Source organism: Ranitomeya imitator, chromosome 3 (genome assembly GCF_032444005.1).
Source record: "Ranitomeya imitator isolate aRanImi1 chromosome 3, aRanImi1.pri, whole genome shotgun sequence".
In the NCBI taxonomy this organism is placed as follows: Eukaryota; Metazoa; Chordata; class Amphibia; order Anura; family Dendrobatidae; genus Ranitomeya; species Ranitomeya imitator.
Genome location: NC_091284.1, coordinates 765,642,136 through 765,665,848, shown reverse-complemented (window position 1 = coordinate 765,665,848; position 23,713 = coordinate 765,642,136). Strand labels below are relative to the sequence as shown.

Genomic DNA, 23,713 nt, shown 5'->3' with positions numbered 1-23,713 from the left:
GCTGCAGTATTGTTTGTCGACATCAGTGCCGAATAGAGGTCCTAATCGACCATAACGGATCCATCATCCATATATCCATCACCCATAGATCTATCACCCATATATCCACCACCCGTATATCTGTAACCCATATATCTGTAACCCATGTATCCAGAACCCATAAATCAATCATTAATAAATATCCATCACCAATATATCCATCGCCCATATATCCATCGCCCATATATCCATCGCCCATATATCCATCATCCATATATCCATCACCCATATATCCATAACCCATATATCCATCAACCATATATCTGTAACCCATATATCTATCGCCCATATATCCATCACCCATATATCCATAACCCATATATCCATCATCCATATATCTGTAAACCATATATCCATCATCCATATATCCATCACTCATATATCCATCACTCATATATCCAGAACCCATATATCAATCATTCATATATCCATCACCAATATATCCATCACCCATATATCCATTGCCCATATATCCATTGCCCATATATCCATCATCCATATATCCATCACCCATATATCAATCACCCATATATCCATAACCCATATATCCATCACCCATATATCCGTAACCCATATATCTATCACCCATATATCCATAACCCATATATCCATAACCCATATATCTGTAAACCATATATCCATCATCCATATATCCATCACTCATATATCAATCACTCAGATATCCAGAACCCATATATCAATCATCCATATATCCATCACCAATATATCCATAACCCATATATCCATCACCCATATATCTGTAACCCATATATTCATCATCCATATATCAATCACTCATATATCCAGAACACATATATCCATAACCCATATATCAATCACTCATATATCTGTAACCCATATATTCATCATCCATATATCAATCACTCATATATCCAGAACCTATATATCAATCATCCATATATCCATCACTCATATATCCATTATCCATATATCTATCATCCATATATCATCACCCATATATCCATAACTCATATAGTATATTCATCATACATATATCCATCACTCATATATCCAGAACCCATATAGCCATCACCCATTTATTCATCATCCAAATATCCATCACTCATATATCCATCACCCATATACCCATCATCCATATATACATCATCCATACATTATATCAATCATCCATATGCCCACCATCCATATGCCCACCATCCATATATCCATAATCCGTACATTCATCATCCATATATCTATCATCCATATATCCACACTATTAACCAGCAGATATGGGGTTAACCTGCCCGGCGCCAACACCCCTGCAGCGATCCGTTTTCAGTCCGGGGGTGTCGGTTCAGTCACCGCTCTGAGCATACAGAGTGACGGGTGTAACCGCGCCCCCGGCCCTGACGGACAGCCGGCCCCAATGCACCGGAACACTGCGTTGGGAGTAAAGTTCATTTTGTCCCCGCAGCGTTCAGATAAGTTTGAGCATCGGGCTGGTTAGTAACACTAATGACCTGCAGATTAACCCCATATCTGCAGGCTAATAGCTTTTTTTTTCTGCTGACAGGTTCCCTTGAGTTGTCTCCCCTAGAAATAATCTATTTAAAATATTTATTTTTTCCTCTGGCCAATAATTTCAATAAAGAGGTGAGCATGTAATGCAGAAACCCGATGGGCTGCCCTGGTTCTTGCTTCTAGAAGGAAAACATTGGGCACAGAAACATTAAAACTGCACATTTATAAGGTTTTTTTCATGAGTCAATTATTTTTTCCTTATATAAGAAGTTTTTCTGATTTTTTTTTGGCTTCAATATCTTATCTTTTCCGATATCTCTGCTCGCCACCAGTGAATGAGAACATTATTCCCAGAATCTGAAGGCCGAGCCAGTCCTAAAGTATCAGAATCTTCCATAGCGCTTCACTATGATATGATCAAGTATTATGTAAAGGGGAAAAAATGAAAATACTTTAAAATAAAGTATATACTGTAAATTCTGAGTGATGCTGGTGGCATTGTTATTTGCAGCATTGGGGTCCGGGGTACAAATCCCACCAAGGACAACATCTGGAAGTATTCTGTATGTTCTCCCCGTGTTTGCAGGGTTTCCTCTGGATTCTCCAGTTTCCTCCCACATTCCAAGGACCATACTGATAGGGAATGTAGATTGTGAGCCCCAATGGGGACAGTGATGATGATGTAAAGTGCTGGGGAAGTAATGGCGCCATATAAATGAGTGAAATAAATGTGATTTGTTCTGCACATGGCATCCAGAGACTGCAGGACGGCCGGTGTGTAAATGTGTGCTCTGCTGAAGGACACAATGAGCTGAGCACATTTGCTTGTGAATACCTGTAGGTAACCTGCTGATTCAGAGGAAGGAAGGAACACAACATGCACCTACATCATAAATTCATCCTCCAGCCACAGGGCTGAATAAAAAGGAAAGCTTTTCCCACTTTCAAGGGAAATAGTTCAGATTCCTTTGCGATGGAGCAAGGTGAAGAAGCAAGGGATAATTCAATGAATGGGCAGAGAGGAACTTCTTGCTTTCTTTTGATGGACACTTATTAGATCGGCCATCGGCAAAGCTGTAAAAATATTCGTTATTTACTCTGCTGAGATCTGAGCAATGTATCTTCTATGGAGTTTGCTGGTGTCTGTTGTCAATCAAGGAGCTATATATGCATGACCTTTAACCCTGAGCGTGTAAACTAGGCAACTATTCATAACGAACAAGACTTTGTGAATTTATAGGTATGTACACTCCTGGTAGACATTTCCATCATGCTATGTTCTATTCATTCGTCATGATGATGGGTTTTGGGTTTTTTTGTGTTTTTTTTTTTCAAACAAGAGAAGATCCTTACATACTGCCGTTTGTAGTTTGACCAATGGAAGGAACGGATCCTGTGGATTTCTGTTGGAGCGTTCCTATACATTCCGGTGCATCACTTGTTGCATCAGACCCTCCCTGGAGCCGGTACAGAAAATGTTGCATGCAACTCTGGATTGGTTCCAATTTTGCCCAAAATTTCCGTCATTTTGTTCCAGCTCAGGTATAAAACCACTGGCTGGACACAATTTATATAGACAAAACCTAAAGCTAGCCTAACGTTTGTTCCGACACCCCTATACACATGAACATTTGGTTGGGAGATAGGAAAAAGCTGCTGCCGAATTCCTCTGGCAGAGGGTTATCTCGACTGAAAACAAAAAAAGCCGACATTGAAATTCCACCTGCCCGATCCTTCTGTCCCCAACATCATCTGTCAGGAGAGAGACCCCACACACATCCGATGGTTGGCCGGTCAAGCCAACTTTTATCTAATGTCTATGAAGGCCTTATCTTTATAGACCAGTAGGAAAAACATTCCTCATGTTTTTTACACCAGTGTGTACAAAGCAAATATGGAATATGAAAATTGCTTATTCATTCCAGGCATTTATTATTGTTCCAATGTTTATAAAAATTAGAATAAATATTATTTTTAAAATATTTGCTATCGTGGGATCTTTTGTTATTTTTTGTATTTTTTTATATATGTTTTAACTTAATATCTCCATTTTTCTCTCTGTAGATCTACATCATCTCTGTAGACATATATCGTGTAGATATACAGTATACTGTATGTACCTATAATATACTGTTATAGACCTGAAAATATTACTGATAGTATAGTGGATCGCCCTAAGAACACGGGTAGACTTTTTAAAATACCCTGCACTTTTTTCCCATGTCAGTTATTGGCACCAATCTGATTAAAGGGCCCCATCCATTATAAATGTATGAGCAGAATATAAAGGACAACCAAAATGACATAGGACAGATAGGACCCGTTCATTCATTAAGAATGATGTTTTTTTTGCTAGTCTTAATGAAGGCGATGCTGGAGTATGACGCACCTCCTCCAGTAAGAGATGTATGCCACTAAATGAATTAGGCACAACTGGCAATTGGCATACACCTCCGCTAAAAATGCTTTCACAAATTTGATCCACCAAAGTTGTGCAAATTTTGCTGAATTTCTAGGGCAGGTTTTGCCATGCACCATTCTGCCAAGGTTCGGCCCAATTTGGCGCAGCTGACCAGGGCTTACAGGCAACAGACTAGAGAATGAGGACTCAGTAGTAACTTAAGCAACAGATATTTATTTGCTTAACACAGATACAGTCTTAGGTTAGGTTCACATTGCGTTAACAGCAGCCCGTTCAACACATACGTTAACGGGCTGCTGTTAACGCAAGTGCCGGTATGGCAGCGCGCTAGTGCAGATAGAGCATCTTCTAGCTCTATCTGCGCTAGCGGTGACAGACCCGGAAACGCTGCAGCCCATGTCTCGGGGTCCGTCACTCAATGACGGCACATCGCTAGCGCACCCCCATTGTGGGCGTGCGCTACCGATGCATCCGACATTGGATTCAATGGCGGCGTTAACGGACTGCGTTACACCGCGTTATGCCGCGGTGTAACGTAGTCCGTCTAACGGACGGGTTCAACGCAATGTGAACCCAGCCTTAACTGAAACTGCTGTCAACCTGAAAATTGTTCCCAAACATGAAGTATTTCTCCCAAAAAATCATTGCATTTACACATGTTTTATTATACACATGTTAATTTCCTTTTTGTGTATTGGAACAACACCAAAAAAGAAAAGAAAAAAAACAAAATTTACATAATTTCACACAAAGCTCCCAAAATGGGCCAAACCAAATTGCCAACATCCTCAACTTAATATTTATTTGCACACCCCTTGGAATTAATTACTGCGATCAATCGCTTCCTATAACCATCAACAAGCCTCTTACACTTCTCAACTCAATTTTGGATCACTCTTCTTTTGCAAACTGCTCCAGGTCTGTCATATGTGAAGGCGTCTTCTCCCAACAGCAATTTTAAAATATCTCCACAGTTATTCAATGGGATTTAGATCCGGACTCATTGCTGGCCAACTCTTCGGCGCTTCATTTCCATTCATTTCTGAGTGCTTCTTGAAGATGATGTTTGAGGTCATAATCCTGCTGGAAGACCCATGACCTAGGAGGCAAACCCAGCTTTCTGACACTGGACTCTACATTGCGACCAAAAATCCATTGGTAATCTTCAGATTCCACGATGCCTTGCTCACAGTCAACGCACAAAGTACCAGAGGCAGCAAAACAGCCACAAAACATCTTTGAATCTTCACCATATTTGACTGTAGGTACTATATTCATTTCTTTGTAGGCCTCATTCCTTTCCAGTTAACATTGGAATGATGTGCTTTACCAAAAAGCTCTATCTTGTTCTCATCTGTCCACGAGACGCTTACCCAAAAGGATTTTTGCTTACTTCTTCAGTTTCTCACTGGGGTTTGGTTACTCAGTCCGTCATTTAAATAAAATGTAATTTTTAATTCATAAGTATTTAACATAACTGGATAAAAAAAGAGTGACACAAAACTATAGCACCACATACATAAAGTGCTTGTGCATACCAGTGTTCAATTAAAAAATGGTTTGGTCTCACCAGTAGAGGTTCTCTGTAGCAGGTTCACATTAGACAGGAGCAAGATGTCTGGTCCATATGTTGGGAAGGTTCCTCTCATTCCCTGTCGTGCCCCTGCATTGCTGCTATCCTCACAAGGACAGTCCCCAAGCGTATGCTGCTACGGGTTACCCACCATCAATGTACAAGGTATATCTCCCTACGAGTTTTTTTTCCCAATGGAAGGGATTCATCATATATAATAGGACCCTGCAGTGGCAGGAGACCCCTTCTTTAGGTGTGACCAATTGTATCAGAACCCCTGTACAGCTTGCATCTGGTTATTCGGGTATTCACTCAGATCTAGTTACTCGGTCCTCCACTTGCATCTGGTTACTCGGTATTTAACTCGAATCTGGTCCTTGACTCGAATCTGGTTACTCATAATGGTGGTTATAAGGCAACACTGCTGCACTGCACGTCCATCCTGCTACAGGTCCAGGCACGACTCCTCCACTTCTTTGCCCTCCCGGGCCTTTTATAATTATTGACTGCCGCGATCCAGAAAAACTCTTCTCCCACAAAGTGACGCCACACATGCTATTTAAATATAACTTGGTTATTTTATGAAAGAACTTATTCATATAACTTCCATCTTTTTTCTTTTGGCTTAAAATTATGGTCGCAGCTTAAAACCGGCAAAATTTGCCAACCAAATGGGTGTAGGGAGATTGTCTGCCTTCCGGCCTCCCGGTGAAGGTATCATCACCACCAGAAACTCCACCCATTTCGCAGCTGCGACTGAAAAGACCAACCAAAACACAAGGGAGGGAGGGCGGGAACCAGATCCGGGTTCAAGTGAGGGAGCCGGAAGCCGTGGGAGGCGCACCCGACCCCTTTTCAAATGAGGCCACGCCCCCCGGCGGCGCGGCCTCCAATCACAAGCGCCGTCACCCCGTGGGAGATCGGGGGTAGCCATGTAGAGGCCCGGCAGTCAGGGGACAGCGGGACTGCCGCAGTGTCCCTCAAACTGGGCCACAGCTGTCACTTGACCACGCGTCTCCTCCAATCACTTCCCCAATGGGAACATGCACTTCACTGTTGAGTTCCTGCCAATATTATTCTTTCTGCTTTCCCTTTCTCTATCATCTTTGACCAGAAGATAGCAGTATTTACGTGCAGACATTCAGTTATGCATTAATTGTGTGTGTCTTCTCACTTGTCTATCTTCTTACACTAACATACAAATGCAAAAACCCTTTAAATTTGTGCACTAAATACTAAATACACTCCAAAGACATACTGAAAGAGAATCTAGATTGTGAGACCCAATGGAGACAATGTTGATGTCTGTACAGCGCTATGGAATATGATGGCGCTATATAAGTAAGAAAAATAAATAGATAATACCATATAACAATTTTTACTTAAACCTGTTATTCGTAAATTATCATTAGAAATGAAATGTCAGGTTATAGTGGCCCATAATGTGGCATCATTAGAGCTTTTTCACATAAAAGTGTGACCAATGCAATGCGGTAACAACACATTACAGCTCCCACGTGTTCTATGATGATATTTTCAGGCAGCCAGCACTTTATTTTTGCTGAGGTGGCTGACATGTAATCCGTTGCTGTGGAACAATGCTGACTTTTGAACCTCTAACCACTATGCAAACAGGACGCGCTCTACATCGCCATCAAACACTTTATTGACAGTTGTTAGTTACACAGCAACATGGAGCAACAACAGGCAACGTCTCAGGAAAGGGATCAATGATCGGCCTGATATAGGCCGCAGCTGCGAGGAGGGGCCTGAGGACGACACACTCCTGACTCGCTCATCCACCTCACACTAGTAGTAAGCTGGACAGTGTAATGTCAGTCGGATTAGCTGCTACTAGTGTTGAGTAACACTCTTTATTTGTCTGTGATGTTACTCTGAGCAACAATTAAAAGGAAAGATTCCATTACAAATTTTTTTTTGCCTCTTGTGCATGCGACCGTATTTTCAGTCCAAGTGCTATCTGTTAGGGCTCACTCACACTTGCATATACAGTGCCTTGCGAAAGTATTCGGCTCCCTGGAACTTTTCAACCTTTTCCCACATATCATGCTTCAAACATAAAGATACCAAATGTAAATTTTTGGTGAAGAATCAACAACAAGTGGAACACAATTTTGAAGTTGAACGAAATTTATTGGTTATTTTAAATTTTTGTGGAAAATTAAAAACTGAAAAGTGGGGCGTGCAATATTATTCGGCCCCTTTATCTTAATACTTTGTTGCGCCACCTTTTGCTGCGATTACAGCTGCAAGTCGCTTGGGGTATGTCTCTATCAGCTTTGTACATCGAGAGACTGAAATTCTTGCCCATTCTTCATTGGCAAACATCTTGAGCTCAGTGAGGTTTGATGGACATCGTTTGTGAACAGCAGTTTTCAGCTCTTTCCACAGATTCTCGATTGGATTGAGGTCTGGACTCTGACTTGGCCATTCTAACACCTGGATACGTTTATTTGTGAACCATTCCATTGTAGATTTTGCTTTATGTTTGGGATCATTTTCTTGTTAGAAGACAAATCTCTGTCCCAGTCTCAGGTCTCTTGCAGACTCCAACAGGTTTTCTTCAAGAATGGTCCTGTATTTGCCTCCATCCATCTTCCCATCAATTTTAACCATCTTCCCTGTCTCTGCTGAAGAAAAGCAGGTCCAAACCATGATGCTGCCACCACCATGTTTGACAGTGGGGATGGTGTGTTCAGGGTGATGAGCTCTGTTGCCTTTACGCCAAACATATTGTTTGGCATTGTTGCCAAAAAGTTTGATTTTGGTTTCATCTGACCAGAGCACCTTCTTCCTCATGTTTGGTGTGTCTCCCAGGTGGCGTGTTGCAAACTTTAAAAGACACTTTTTATGGATATCTTTGAGAAATAGCTTTCTTCTTGCCACTCTTCCATAAAGGCCAGATTTGTGCAGTGTACGACTGATTGTTGTCCTATGGACAGACTGTCCCACCTCATCTGTAAATCTCTGCAGTTCATCCAGAGTGATCATGGGCCTCTTGGCTGCATCTCTGATCAGTCTTCTCCTTGTTTGAGATGAAAGTTTAGATGGACGGCTGGGTCTTGGTAGATTTGCAGTGGTATGATACTCCTTCCATTTCAATATGATTGCTTGCACAGTGCTCCTTGGGATGTTTACAGTTTTGGAAATCATTTTGCATCCAAATCTGGCTTTAAACTTCTCCACAGCAGTATCACGGACCTGTCTGTTGTGTTCCTTGGTCTTCATGATGCTCTCTGTGCTTCAAACAGAACCCTGAGACTATCACAGAGCAGGTGCATTTATACGGAGACTTGATTACACGCAGGTGGATTATATTTATCATCATTAGGCATTTAGGACAACATTGGATCATTCAGAGATCCACAATGAACTTCTGGAGTGAGTTTGCTGCACTGAAAGTAAAGGGGCGGAATAATATTGCACGCCCCACTTTTCAGTTTTTGATTTTCCACAAAAATTTAAAATAACCAATAAATTTCGTTCAGCAACACAATTGTGTTTCACTTGTTGATTCTTCACCAAAAATTTACATTTCGTATCTTTATGTTTGAAGCATGATATGTGGGAAAAGGCGCTGTAAATCAGACTAGTGCAATGTGATAAAAAATCGGATTGCACTCAGGCCACTGTTATTCAATGAGGTGGTGCAGATCTGTGTATTATTTCTCAGATGTATTCGGTGTTAGAAAAAAATTGCAGCATGCTGAGATTTCACTCTGAAATCGGTAAAGCGTGAGAAAAAATATTGCATGCCTCACTATCAGTACAACATCCGATTCTTTTTTTATAGATATTTTACAATTATGTAACATAGGAAACTGTGAGGGTATGTGCAGACGACCAGTATACGCTGCGGGTTGGACGCTGCGTACTTCTGTAGCATCCAACTTGCAGCGTCCGGATGTTACAGCATAGTGGAAGGGATTTCAAGAAATCCCATGTCCACTATGTGTCCATAGATGCCAGGGGATCATCCGCGGACACGGACATGTGGCGCGTCTCTCCAGACCGCAGCATGTCTATTTACCATGTGGAGATGCGAGTGTCTGCAAGATTAATCTCACCCATAGAATGTATTGGACGCGGTGAATCCGCACAGTTCAGTGATAATATGCGGAATCACCCGTGTTCATTAGACGGCAGCACTTTGGACGCAGTGGACATGTGCTGCTACTTCCGGATCGTCGGCTCATACCCTTAATAGTTCTGTAAAAGATTAATAGCAGCTGAGGAATGTACTGTATATGGAGAGCACATGGATGACAAGTGAGAAAAAATCATCCGCTTTCCTACATGGGTATGAGACCGGGAACACCCTCGGACCAATGTTATTTAATGGAGCAGTGCGGAAGAAAGATTTTTTTCTGCATGTGAAAAAAAAAACAGCGTGCACGATTTTCCTCTGAAAATCAGATGAAACTTGAAGGAGTATTCCCATCTTCAAGATCTTATCCCAGTGTGCAGTAGGTGTAATAAGTAATAATAATATTAGCAAATATCGCCAATTAGAAATGTAGAATAGTTTTTTTGATTTGCTACGTCTCTTTCCTCATGTGCAGGACCTTAGGTATACATTGCAGTTCTGTAACATGAGAAACTGTAAATGGTCCTGTAATTATTAATAGCTGCAGCTGAAAATACAGATTGTACACGGATGACAAGTCGGATGACAAGTGAGAAAAAAATTGTCCCACTTTTCTGAATGCAACTGTGAACTATTTTTATACTGTTGTGTGAACCTAGCCTTACAGATATTAGAAAGATATACTGATATTATCCATGTAGCATAAGGCCACATTGACATGTTCAATATTTAGTCAGTATTTTACCTCAGTATTTATGAGCTAAAACCAGGAGTGGAACAATCAGAGGAAAAGTATAATAGAAACACATCACCACTTCTGTATTTATCACCCACTCCTGGTTTTGGCTTACAAATACTAAGGTAAAATACTGATCAAATACTGAGGTGAAATACTGACCAAATACTGAACGTGTGAGCGTGGCCTATAACTCTTCCTTTTGTTGCCCTTGGAATAATTGGCACCAGAATTGGGATTTCCAATATTAGACATTTATGGCATATCCACAGGATATAGATGGATTTGGGTCCAACTTCTGTGAAATGCGTTTAGAGGGTCTTCTGACTAGCGTCCTGCCTATTACGTGGCCACTGCAAATAGAGAGGTGGCTTTCTGCATTTGTTTTTATGGAAAACAAAAAACAGCAGAGCATACTTGCTTATAGGTTTTAGAAAGTCCAATAGAAGTGAATGGACAAGCACTGCCACCTCCCTACAGTGAACGGGAAGGACAGCGGAGCACCATCGTTCTGTAGATTGGTTCAGGTCTTGAAGTTAAGACCACCCCCTTAAATCTATCAGACATTTAAGGCATATTTCATAAATGTCTTAGATTGGTATAACCTTTTATCCAACTCTCACTTTCTTAGGACTCTTTGAGATATCCTTTTTTGTGTGTGAGTGCTATCCATATTTTTTATGGAGAGCAATTGTGCCTACAATTGTGACTGGAGCCATTTACATGTCCGTGATTTTCCATGGACCGAGCTATCCTTGGAGACATGTCCAATTTTGATCCGAGTATCGGATCATAATTGTCAATGCAAGTCTATGGGTCTGTGAAAAAATCAGACAGGACTCGGATGACATCCCAGTGTGGTCCTATTTTCAAGAGCTGTTACATAGTTCAGTTTTTACTGTACGTGAAAAAAATCGGATGTGTGAATAACGCCATAACATGGAGTAATAATTTCCAGCTGAAACAGCTTTTGAAGAAAGAGAGCTCTCAAAACAAAGATCATGTAAGAACCACATCATAATGCCTTGTTTCGCTACCCAGAAAGTACTCGTAAAATATTGTCCTCTCTGTACCATCGGACTGATTTGTCAGCTGTATGGTAAGAATATAGTTTCTCTCCAGATGAATACCTTATAGCATAGGGAATGGGGTACACCATGACCAGGCTTCCTCACCATTAGGGGTTCCTTCCTAAATCTCTAAATCTATGAAGTTATAGCTGGCATGTCTTAAAGATAAACTATCCTACCAAACAGAGACAGCTGGGAGGTATGCAGAGAACATAGCAGTTTTATGGCACTAAACATTCTTATCTTCCATAAAGTATTGTGACACTTCTGAAAAAAATGTATGAACTTTGTAGATGGCTTACTATATATGATCCCCACCTTCACAGGTACACGTGAACAGGCCGTGCTTCTTTATATCTTATGGGTCAGTGTTTATAAATAAAGAAAAAGTGTTTTCCCGCATCTATGCCAATTGCATAATACCTTCTGTGGTCATAAAGTATAATCAAGGTGATCTGGACTAGTTGGGTATAGGAGTTGTATTGATAGATTATAGTCTGTTTACGTGGATGTGACAACATCGACAGATTACCGATCAGCCCTCCATTTATTGCCCTTAAAGGAACTGTTAATCCGGTCTCTTAAAAAGAACAAGACAAAAGTAAACAAACAAAAAATAAATGTAAAAATAAAATATCAGCCAGCTATTCTTACTTTTTTATCTTCTCCTTAAATACCATTTTATCTCTTAGGCTATGTTCACTTCTTGCGTTTTTTTCCGCAGGCAAAACCTGCTCTCTAGGCAGTAAAGAAGTTGCTTACAAAAGGCAGGTTTTGCTGCGTATTTGCTTTGTATTTGCAGTGTTGTTGGTTTTTGCTGCATATTTGCTGTTATTTTGTTGTATTTTTGTTGTGCAACACCCCAGGTAACCGGTTGTTGCAGTGATGTTGCCTTCCTTTCCAGGAGGGTGATATCACACTTAGAGGAAAGGGAGATTCTCTCTATCAGGTAAGGCACTCACATTCAGCACATCTGAATCTAGGCCAGGAGGGGGCCCTCAGGACCCGGATTCAGGGGAGCTTCCTCAAGGTACCGTCACACTAGACGATATCGCTAGCGATCCGTGACGTTGCAGCGTCCTCGCTAGCGATATCGTCCAGTGTGGCAGGCAGCAGCGATCAGGCCCCTGCTGTGATATCGCTGGTCGGGGAAGAAAGTCCAGAACTTTGTTTCGTCGCTGGCTCTCCCGCTGACATCGCTGAATCGGCGTGTGTGACGCCGATTCAGCGATGTCTTCGCTGGTAACCAGGGTAAACATCGGGTTACTAAGCGCAGGGCCGCGCTTAGTATCCCGATGTTTACCCTGGTTACCATCGTTAAAGTAAAAAAACAACCACTACATACTTACCTACCGCTGTCTGTCCCCGGTGCTCTGCTTCTCTGTACTGGCTCTGAGCGCCGGGCAGCCGGAAAGCACAGCGGTGACGTCACCGCTCTGCTTTCCGGCCGCTGTGCTCACCGCCAGTACAGAGAAGCAGAGCACCGGGGACAGACAGCGGTAGGTAAGTATGTAGTGTTTGTTTTTTTACTGTAACGATGGTAACCAGGGTAAACATCGGGTTACTAAGCGCGGCCCTGCTCTTAGTAACCCGATGTTTACCCTGGTTACCGGCATCGTTGGTCGCTGGAGAGCGGTCTGTGTGACAGCTCTCCAGCGACCAAACAGCGACGCTGCAGCGATCCGGATCGTTGTCGGTATCGCTGCAGCGTCGCTTTGTGTGACGGTACCTTTACACTTTATGTATCCTGGTCTGGAAAAGGAGTTAGAACAGTCTGAGAGAGACACTGAAGGAGAAGGAAGTCTGGAACTGAGAGCAGACAGAGAGGCCGAGCAGCCATGAGGGAGCTGTAGCCTCTGGAAAGAGTGATAACCTGAAGGGTTGAATGTGGTGGAACTACAGAGGAAAGGAGCAGAGGAGAAATAAAGGGCTCAGAGGGGAACAGCGGGGAGGACACCCTCGGAGCCATAGCGTGGATGCCGGGTATCGGGAGCCTGATGCCCTAGTGGAACAATTCCCCTTAAAAGACCTTTCCCCTTTAATTGGGTGCCCAGGGCCACGGATCGGGTCTCAGCCACCGTGACTTCCCCTTTAAGTACGACCGGACCCGGTACCGAGTATCCCATGGCCCTGGCAGGCAATTCAGTTGTCTCTCGTACATTCTGATATAGTTTAGGCCCTCCAAAAAATCATGATGCCATTTCCTCAGATTTTTGCAGCAAAAATACAGCAAAACCTGATACCCGCGTTATTGGTTGTGTTTTTGCACTTACTCACTTTGCTGGTACTGTGAAACACAGCTTAAAATTTGCATAAAAAAGCAACAAAATCTGTGAACATAGCCTTTTGTGATGTTGAAGGAAAGATGTTATGTTTCACATATGGTCATAGCTGCTGTGCCCGCTATACTTATAGACAAGAAGTGGTGACACTTCTATGCCACATCCGTCCTTTCCAACCCTTTGGTCAATTCCTTTTTGCATTGCTTGTAACATTGCAATTTCTTTGGCGACATGAACGTTGTACAAGTTGATGGCAACTAACCAGATAGGCAATAATGTCTACTCTACCATATATGTGGTTGATTCATAGGAGGCTTCTATACAATGTATCATAGTAGGAGCAGGTATGCCTTATCTGCAGCCTGTGATGATGTGAGGGGACAGAAGGCTCTGCCATGTTCCATTTCTGACTGTCACTCCTTTTGTTCTATACACTCCCTGACAGAAATGATGTCGCTTATCCATGTTATGTAAATAAAAGCTTATAACCTGACGTTAAATTCATCCATAGGTTGTATAAATTATTCTTTTCAAAGCTGAAAGCATCCAAAATGTGGTTTAGGTTAAGAAAATAAATTGGCATCAATGCAGAAATATTGATCAGTTAATGGACACAGAATGGTCAAATTTTGGCAAGACAAAAGTTTTTTTGCCCACAGAAAGTAATGTGATATTCAAACAAATAATTAACTTAAAATATAAATATATGTTGCAAAACGTTGGTGAATGAAGTTGTGGTGCTCTTAGAGTCATATTTAACATTTTGTATGACTTCCATGAGCTTGAAGGACTGCATCCATGCGGTTCAACAATGATGCATACAATTTATTAATGAAGTCATCAGGAATACCAAAGAATGCAGTCTTACATGCCTCCCAGAGTTCATCTAGATTCTTTGGTTTTGTCTTCCAAGCTTCCTCTTTCATCCTACCCCAAACCTGCTCAATGATATTCATGTCTGGTGACTGGGCTGGCCAGTCCTTGAGCACCTTGATCTTTTTTTGCCTGGAGGAACTTTGTTGTAGAGAAGGGTGTATGAGATGGAGCACCATCCTGCTGCAGAATTTGACCCCTTTTATGATTTGGAATATAAGAGGTAGCAATACTTCTTGATATTTTAGACTATTGAGATCGCCTTCCACCTTGCAAATGGTTCGCACACCCCCATACTGAATGTAACCCTAGACCATGATCTTTCCACCACCAAATATAACTGTTTTCCGGGTGTATTTTGGATCCATACGGGCTCCAGTAGGTCTCCTGCAGTATTTGCGGCCGCTGTGGTGTAATTCTACTCAAGATTCATCAGAGAAATCCACCGTCTGCCACTTTTCCAGCTTCCATCTGTTTAGCAAGCTGTGGGACTTTGCAAATGCCTCACAGTTTTTTATTTGCCTTTTATTTAGTGCTGGCTTCTGGGCACTAATTCGACCATGGTAGCCATTTTGAGACAGAATCCTACAAACTGTTCTAGTTGACACAGGGACTTGAGGTGAACAGGCCTGTTGGAGCTCTGCTGCAGTGGAAGAGGGGCTTGCTTTGGATTTTCTAAACAACAAACGTTCCTCCTGAGCAGATGTCTTGCCGGGTCTGCCGGACCTGGGCTTGTCAAACACATCTCCATTCTCTTCAAATCTTTTTTTATTTCTTTGTACTTGATACTGAGACACATTAAAGGTGCCAGCCACCTCTGCAGTGGATCTGGTCTTCAGCCTCTTGATAATCCAGGCTTTGGTCACAGGGTGGATGTTTGGCATAATGTCAGAGCTCAAGTTGCAGTTCAAGTGAAGGTCTTAGGTGCCAGGTTTCATTTTATACACACACACTAATTAAATGATCATTTACTGAGCACATGTGAGGATGTAAACTAGGATTGGGTGCATTATATGACCAGGCGACAAAACTTTTGTGTTGCCAAAATCTGACCATTCTGTGTCCATTAACTGATCAATATTTCTGCATCGATGCCAATTTATTTTCTTAACCTAAACCACATTTCAGAGGGTATCAGCTTTCAAAAGAATAATTTATACAACCAATGGATGAATTTAACGTCAGGTTATAAGCTTTAATTTACATAACATGGATAAGCGACATAACTTATGTCAGGGAGTGTAAGAAATAAGCCAATGCCAGAGATGTCTGACAGTGGCTTACTCCTAGATGCCCATCATACCGGGACCGCCCCTGGGTGAGTATAATCTAACCTCTTGTTCTCATCTTTTAGGATACATCGGGGGCTTGTTCATAAGCCCCTGATGCTGGTGGGCTTAGCTCAGCTTCGATTTTTGGGGTGCCAGGTTCACTTTAAAAAGGATTACACAGCAAGTCTTACATGTATTTTCAACATACAGAATGTATACTAATGATCAAAAAGGTAACAATATTTTTAAATTTTGACTTTTATATCTCACGATCCACCACTGCTTGGAACTTGAAACTAACTATCACGACTCGGTTGTCAGGTGACCCGGGACCATGAGCTAACGTCCCTAACGCTAGGGCGTGCCCTAGCTCACCCTATTCTCTGAGTTACTTCTGATGGTAAAGATGCCAGGGCCACGTACCTTGCCTTAACTCCTGTAGCCACCATCTGTCTGTACACTTCCCCCACCCAGGGAAGAGGGGAGCAGCCATGCACCGCAGTACACCAACCAGACCAACAAGGCAACACGAACAAGGGCAACTGAAAATACCAATCGGGGAGTGGAGGTAGGGACAAACCAAAGTAGAAGGAAAGGGAATTATCACACTTACAAACCCAAGCAATAGTCAATGATAAACCCACCAAACGCCTTCTCATATAACCACCAACTCCTGTCCTCCCAGCCATGCATCATAAGTAGCTCTAATGATATGTGTCAGTCAGGACCCAGATTATATCGGGGATAGGAGTGGCTAACCATGCTCAGCTGAGAGCCCAGAGCTCCCAACATGGCCGATTATCCCCTGTTCTGGCAAAATAAATTAACACCATTTAAAAGGAAGGTAAAGTGCTTCTTTTCAGTGCAGGAGTAGGAGCAATCAGACGCTGCGGTCTTCTGGCTCCTCTCTGGTGCGGTAACCCCATGATGCTACCATCATTTTAGACAATCATCTTGGCTATTTCATACATAAATTTAACTTGCAACTATTTAGCATATGATTAGTTATGCAGGTTCTTGTCATGTCACTGCATTGTTACTGTGTTGCTCATTAAAAATCTAAATTATATTTTTTATTATTTTATAAATCCACCTTTGACTTTCAACACTGCCTGAATCCTCCTCACCAGCACTCGATCAGATTTAAACATGTGTCAACCAAAATCTGATCCCAGGTCTCTTCTACACGTCCCCAAAGTTGGTGCATACTGGTAGACTGACTTGGATATGTATACAGATTTTTCTTCAACTCTACCCACAAGTGTTCAATTGATTGATGTTGATGTCTGGGGACTGTAGGGGGCCAATCCAGCACCTCTACTTCATTGTCATTGAACCATTTCTTACATACATCTGGATGTATGATTCGGTTCGTTGTCCTGTTGGAACACTGTGTCGTTCTTTTCATACCCATAATACTTGAGTGTACAAAGTAATTCGTCTTGTAGGATACTCACATATACTGTAGCTCAGCATTGAGCCCATCGATCCTGGTCAAGTATCCAACATGTTGGCTGTGAAATAACCCCATATCACCAGGTTTCCACCAATGACCCTTCATTGACATCCCTTCAATTTCTCGGTCCGTTAGCCTCGTATTTCCTTGTTTCTTTCAGAACCATTTGCATCTATCCAAGCCTAGTTTATTGCCTTTCATCTCATCGCTCCAAATCACCTGTTCCAATGTTCTGCTCTCCATTTTTCGAACTTTTTTGTAAACTCAAGCCAACGCTTTTTATGATGATATTGAAGTTGTGGCTTCTTCACCTTTTTTCGGCCACCATTCCAGACTTGTGTAATGTGCGTCATACGGTGCTTACATGGACGTCTGTAATCTCACTATTACGAGCCACCTCCACTGTCATTGTTTGTCGCTCCAGAACTGATAAACCGACTTGTTGACTCTGAAATTTTGCCTGGATGTCCATCTCTTGGCATTTGCATGGATGGACAGACTTCATTTCGTATCCTTCCAACTGTCATGGTGCTCACATGATACAGTTTGGCAATTTTTTGGGCTGAGAGACCACTAGGGATGAGCTGGATGATGCTGTTTCTCTCTCTTGGGAAACCTTAATGGCTTCTCCTTGATTCAAATCAGTGACCTTTCGCTTAGGAATCAACCTAATAACACACTGAGCTGAGCAGCAGTGGATGGTGAGATATGGAGCCTGAAAGTCAAAAGTTCAAAACATTGTTACCCTTTTTGCTTGTCAGTGTATGTACAGCCACAATCAGCTCTTGCAAGATCTGTTTAACATATTCAGTTTGTATTGTGAAATCTTGTGACAGATCCTATTTAAATGAGTCCAGCAAGTCCCTCCAAACATTAAGGGGAACCTGTCACATCTGAACTGTGGACAGCATGGTAAAGAGGAGAAGGTCAGCAAAATTGTATATACAGTAGATTTGTTGGAAAAGATTCAGAATTACCTGTATTGTATTCATTGAAATCCCTGGTGTTAGTAAGTACGAGTCCAGTGAGTGGTCCTACTCAGTGATTGACAGCTATCTCTGCATGCACAGTCACAGTTCTACAGTGATAGACAGTCACATGTCTATCACTGTAGAACCGCCCACTGGACTCATATGTACAAGCACCAGATTTCAATGATTATAATCAGTGGCATAACTAGATTCTGATGGGCCCCAATGCAAGATTCATCCTAAATATATATACCGTGTATATCCTCCGTCCTGGTATATTTGTCCCACATTCTGGCCTCATCCTAGTATATATATCCCCCATCCTGGTATATGTCCCTTTTCCTGGGCCCTATACTGGTATATATTGGAATATATTTCCGCCATCCTGCTATATGTCCCCCGTTCTGCCACTGTTCTTTAATATATAGAAAAAATAAACAATTATACTCACCAGGGGCGTACATAGAAGTCACGGGGATTCATAGCAGAAGTATAATGCACGCTATATAGTCCTCTATATAGTATAATGGACTCCCCATGGCCCTCATTATAGTATAATGCACCTCCTTATATAATGCACAGCCCATATTCCTTCAAATTAGTATAATACACAGCCTATACCCTTCATATAATATAATACATAACCCATAGTCCCCCATATAGTATAATGCACAACCCATAGTCCTCCATATAGTATAATGCATAGAACAGAGTCATCAATGTAGTATAGTCCTCCATATAGTATAATGCACAGCCCATAGTACTCCATATAATATAATGCACAGCCCATAGTACTCCATATAGTATAATGCACACAGCCCATAGTCCTCCATGTAGTATAATGCACAGACCATAGTACTCCATGTAGTATAGTACACAGCCCATAGTACTCCATATAGTATAATGCACAGTCCAAAGTCCTCCTCCAAATAATATAATGCACAGCCCATAGTGCTCCATATGTTATAATGCACAGCCCATAGTACTCCATATAGTATGATGCACAGCCCATAGTCCTCCATGTAGTATAATGCACAGCCCATAGTCCTCCATGTAGTATAATGCACAGACCATAGTACTCCATGTAGTATAGTACACAGCCCATAGTACTCCATGTAGTATAATGCACAGTCCAAAGTCCTCCTCCAAATAATATAATGCACAGCCCATAGTACTCCGTATAGTATGATGCACAGCCCATAGTACTCCATATAGTATGATGCACAGCACATAGTACTCCACATAACATACTTCACAACCCATAGTCCTCTATATTAGTCTAATACACAGCCCATATCCTTCATATAATATATTGCATAGCCCATAGTCATCCGTGTAGTAGTATGGCCACCTCTGCGACTGCAGTCATTACACCCCTTAATATAATACAAGTTATACTAAAACGTTTCCCATAATAATGTCTATCAATCTGCTCACCTCCTCCTGCTCTATAACCCCCTTCCTGCAGATCAGACACCATTTTCAACATGACAGGTCAGTCTACGAGCAAAAAAAAAAAACAACATAAGTTGACTCTGTTATTAATTTATACATGAAAACAAGCATTCCTCATCAGAAAAATGGTTTATTACATCATCTTCCCTGAAATAGGTGCAAATAATTTAAAATACAAAACGTTGTACAATTATATTCATGTTAGCAATCAGCGGGGGCATTTGTACAAAACGAGGGTCACAATGGATCATCTGGCTGGATTCAACAGGAGATGTAGCACTGTCTTTCCCTCAATGCCGGAGAAAAGGAGAAAAAAATGCAGCATTCACGTATGAAAAATTTGGTTCATTGTTGATGAAAAAAAAAAAAACAAAACAACCTAAGATAGTGAATTCTAGTTGAATTGATGTAAAATGTGCTATAATAAAATGGATTGCATGGCAGGTACAACCCAACTGGAGTGGGGCTTTTGCGAATCTGCCCAATAGATTGGTCATAGCTTAAGGTGCCCAAGTTTAGACCATCCCTTTACTGCAAATTTTCAATCACTGCTTTTATGGCCATCATAAGATTCCAAATAATTATAGATCCCTCACCCAAGACTTGTAAACTCATTTTTTTATATATAATTTCCCCAAACAGTGCTTGGAATCAAAGGGCTTAAATAAGGAAAACCATTGACATCTAAAGAACGCCCCGAGCAATACTGCTCATCGGGCAAGTAAACATTTTCCTTCTTCCAATGAAGTATTTTATAGCGTTTAGACCTTGAAGTAAACACATATCATCCCTGAGAATTATCAATGAAGAAAGTCTTTTTTTTTAATTATTATTTTTCAGACAATATATTAAAATTAACCCTATAATTTCAACTCGAGCTCCTAAACCTTTATAGCCTTAGAAAAATGATTCCTACTTTAAAAAAAACAAACAAAAGTGTTTGGAGGAGATAGTGGGTTCCTTGGACATGCACACAGTGCTTCTTTAGTCTCCCATGTAAGGGTGCTCTGGACATCCATGCAGTGCTCCTTTACACTCTCATGAGGCTGCCCTCGTCCTTCTCATCATAGTGTATCCTCCGTAACGCCACTTATAGTCAGTCGGCAGGCCCTGAATGTCCTCACCGTGTCTAACAGTCCAGAGTGGCGCATGGTGGACTTATTTGACTTTATAGTTAAAAAGTTACAAATGTCGACTTCACTGAGCAACAGAATTTGCCATTGTGCCCACAATGGTGCCAGGCAGGGGCATCATGTGACTCAAAGAGGGTTCTGGGCTGAGAGGGTCTTCATCATTCGGCCCATTCTGAGTTTGCTGAATCCTCTTCTTGTTGATTTTTCTTTCTTTGGCTCTTCTGTTCTGGAACCAGATCTTCACCTGCAAGGAAGAAACATTTTGGGTTCACTGATTTAGAAGTCTACATATGAATACCTTCCGGTTTATATGTGGCATGTTACCTTTCTACCTTGCCCCTATCAACTAGTAGAGTTGAGCGAATTTGTTTGGATTTGGTCACCGAATCTGAATTTGCCATATTCGTGCCATATTGGTAACCTATTCATGCCGAATGTATGTTTGATGATCAGTTACAAACATATTCGGTAAATTCTACTCCCATTGATTCTAATGACGATCGGCTGTGTTCGACGAATATTGCAAAAACAATATTCAATGCCGTTCCTATTCGGAACCGAATCCGAACAAATTCGCTCAACTCTATCAGCTAGTAATATCACATCCGCTATGGACCCTCATTTACACCCTCCAACTGAAAATAATATCGGAGGTATTATGTATGAAAGTTGGATATTTTGTTAAAGGCAAAGAAAGTAATGTCATCTCCCCGGCATTCCTACTGTTCATCCTTTCCGGGTATGTCTGCACCTGGATGGAAGTATATAGCACTGGTCAGATTGCTGGGAAAGAGAGAGTTCTACTCTATAGTGTTGGTGGTAGAATAAAATAGGAATTTCATATTCACTTATTCGGCAGAATAACTCACATAAAGTGCAGATAGTGCACATAATGGTGAAGACATAGTGATGACCTGACGAAGCCTTTGTGAAACGCTCTTCTGGTGTTTGGTAGGTGAACCTCACTATATCTTTTACCATTGTTAGCAAAAAGGAGAATTTCCAGCTCATCTTTAAGTTTTTCCATGAACATTTTATTTTATGTCCTTCCTTTTCTTCTTACCTGAATAAATAAGATTACATGCTCGCCAAGCTGGATTTATGTTTTTGATTCTCATGATCTGCACTTTATGGTCTTTTTTTATGACCCTCTAATCCGAACAAGTCTGTATTATATATATATTCTTGATATTAGTCTTTCCTATTAACCATATGGATAATAATTATTATTGTTATTTTATTTTTTTGCATATATTGTCGTGCACATCCGCCCCTTGGAAGAAGCAATGGCGAAACGTGCATGGGGAATCTGGGATGACTTTGCTACTCTACCGAATTTGTACACATATTCTTTGGCCATATCTTTAATTTATATTAATTTGCCAGCCCAGTTTATTAATCTTTTACCTAAAAGCACACTGCACTTTAAATACAACATGCATTGTATGTACATTATATATTTTTTTGACACTTTAATGCAATTCCCACATATATGACGTGGAGCTATTAGCACTATGCAATGTTATCACAATTATGTGTCTCTGAAAGAAAAGGATTTGTATACAATCACCGAATCCATCTCTATTTATATTAATACCCTACTCAGCAAAATATGAGAATGTTTTTTTTTGGAGGCGACATATATATTTACAACTGTAACTGATATACATGATGTATGGTTATTATTATTATTATTTATTATTATAGCGCCAGTTATTCCATGGCGCTTTACATGTGGTTCTGACCAATTCATCTGTTATCCCCTTATAAATCATAGATGGTCAAGCCACTTTTTAGTTAACAATTATTCTGTATATTGTATTATAATTAACATTTGAATTATTAAACATTTTTTTGATAATATCTTAATTATAGTCATTATTATAAGTTTAAAAATAAATATATTGCTGCATATAGTGATTGCTTCCTTTTTACTATGGGGGTTTCCTTTTTTGCGCACCAACCAATATAGCTTTGTGTTTGTTAAGTTGGATACATATATGCTTTTTCATCTATATATTAATTAAAAAATATATATTTATTATTATTATTATTTTGTGATTATTATATTATTACATTGTACTTTAGCCCTGGAACTTTTTTATTGTTTTGAGTTTTTCATAAAAAAATAAAGTCAATAAAATGTAAATAGATACAATTTCTGAAATTTAAGTTAAATCGCCTCTTTTCCCTTTATACGTACATTTTAAACAGTCCATTAGAATATATTCTAGCAAAGAGAAGGAGAAGAGTGAGAATAATATTGGTGCGTCTCAGAATTGCACACGAACAAATTGCTACAATAACCAATGGTTAAGAGTAATTATAGTTAGGAATCAGATTTTCTAAAATCTTGGATTAGTGTGACTTACATATATGAAAAGGTATTAAAACAAACTAAAATAAAACTGAACACTGGAACTTGTCAATGTTTATGAGTCGATCAGTGCATTTTACCATTTATGTTTTTTCAAAATATTTTTTTTTTCTATCGCCAATAATGAAAATCTGCTTCATCTATATCATAGAGCAGTAAAAAGAATTGCTGTAAAATGGGAATAAATAGAAAAAAAAGTGGATTTTTGTTTGTTAAAGTTTTCAATTTTTTTTAAATAATCTGCTAGTATCAAATAGCTTGGTTTTATATGTAGTATTCACATATAATTTTGTTAAATGAGAAAAATAATTTCTAATCTATTTATTTATATTGTTGATATTTTGAAATACTTGCATTAAACGATTTTTTTTTTAGCATTAAATCATTTACTTGTTAAAAAAAAATAAGTTCATTGAAAACAAACAATGTAGTACAGTAGAGGTCACACCTATAGTTTTAGCA

At 40.5% G+C, this 23,713-nt stretch overlaps 1 protein-coding gene across 1 annotated transcript in view; it reads right to left on the bottom strand.

Annotated features, from left to right (window-relative positions):
* Positions 1-19,821: 19,821 nt before the first annotated feature.
* The window catches only part of CDX2 (caudal type homeobox 2), an 11,857-nt gene continuing 7,965 nt past the window's right edge, over positions 19,822-23,713 (bottom strand). Inside the window, exon 3 of the mRNA XM_069759033.1 lies at positions 19,822-21,118. Coding sequence (XP_069615134.1) covers positions 20,939-21,118 — 180 coding nt within the window. The 3' untranslated portion in view covers positions 19,822-20,938. The remainder of the gene's footprint in view (positions 21,119-23,713) is intronic.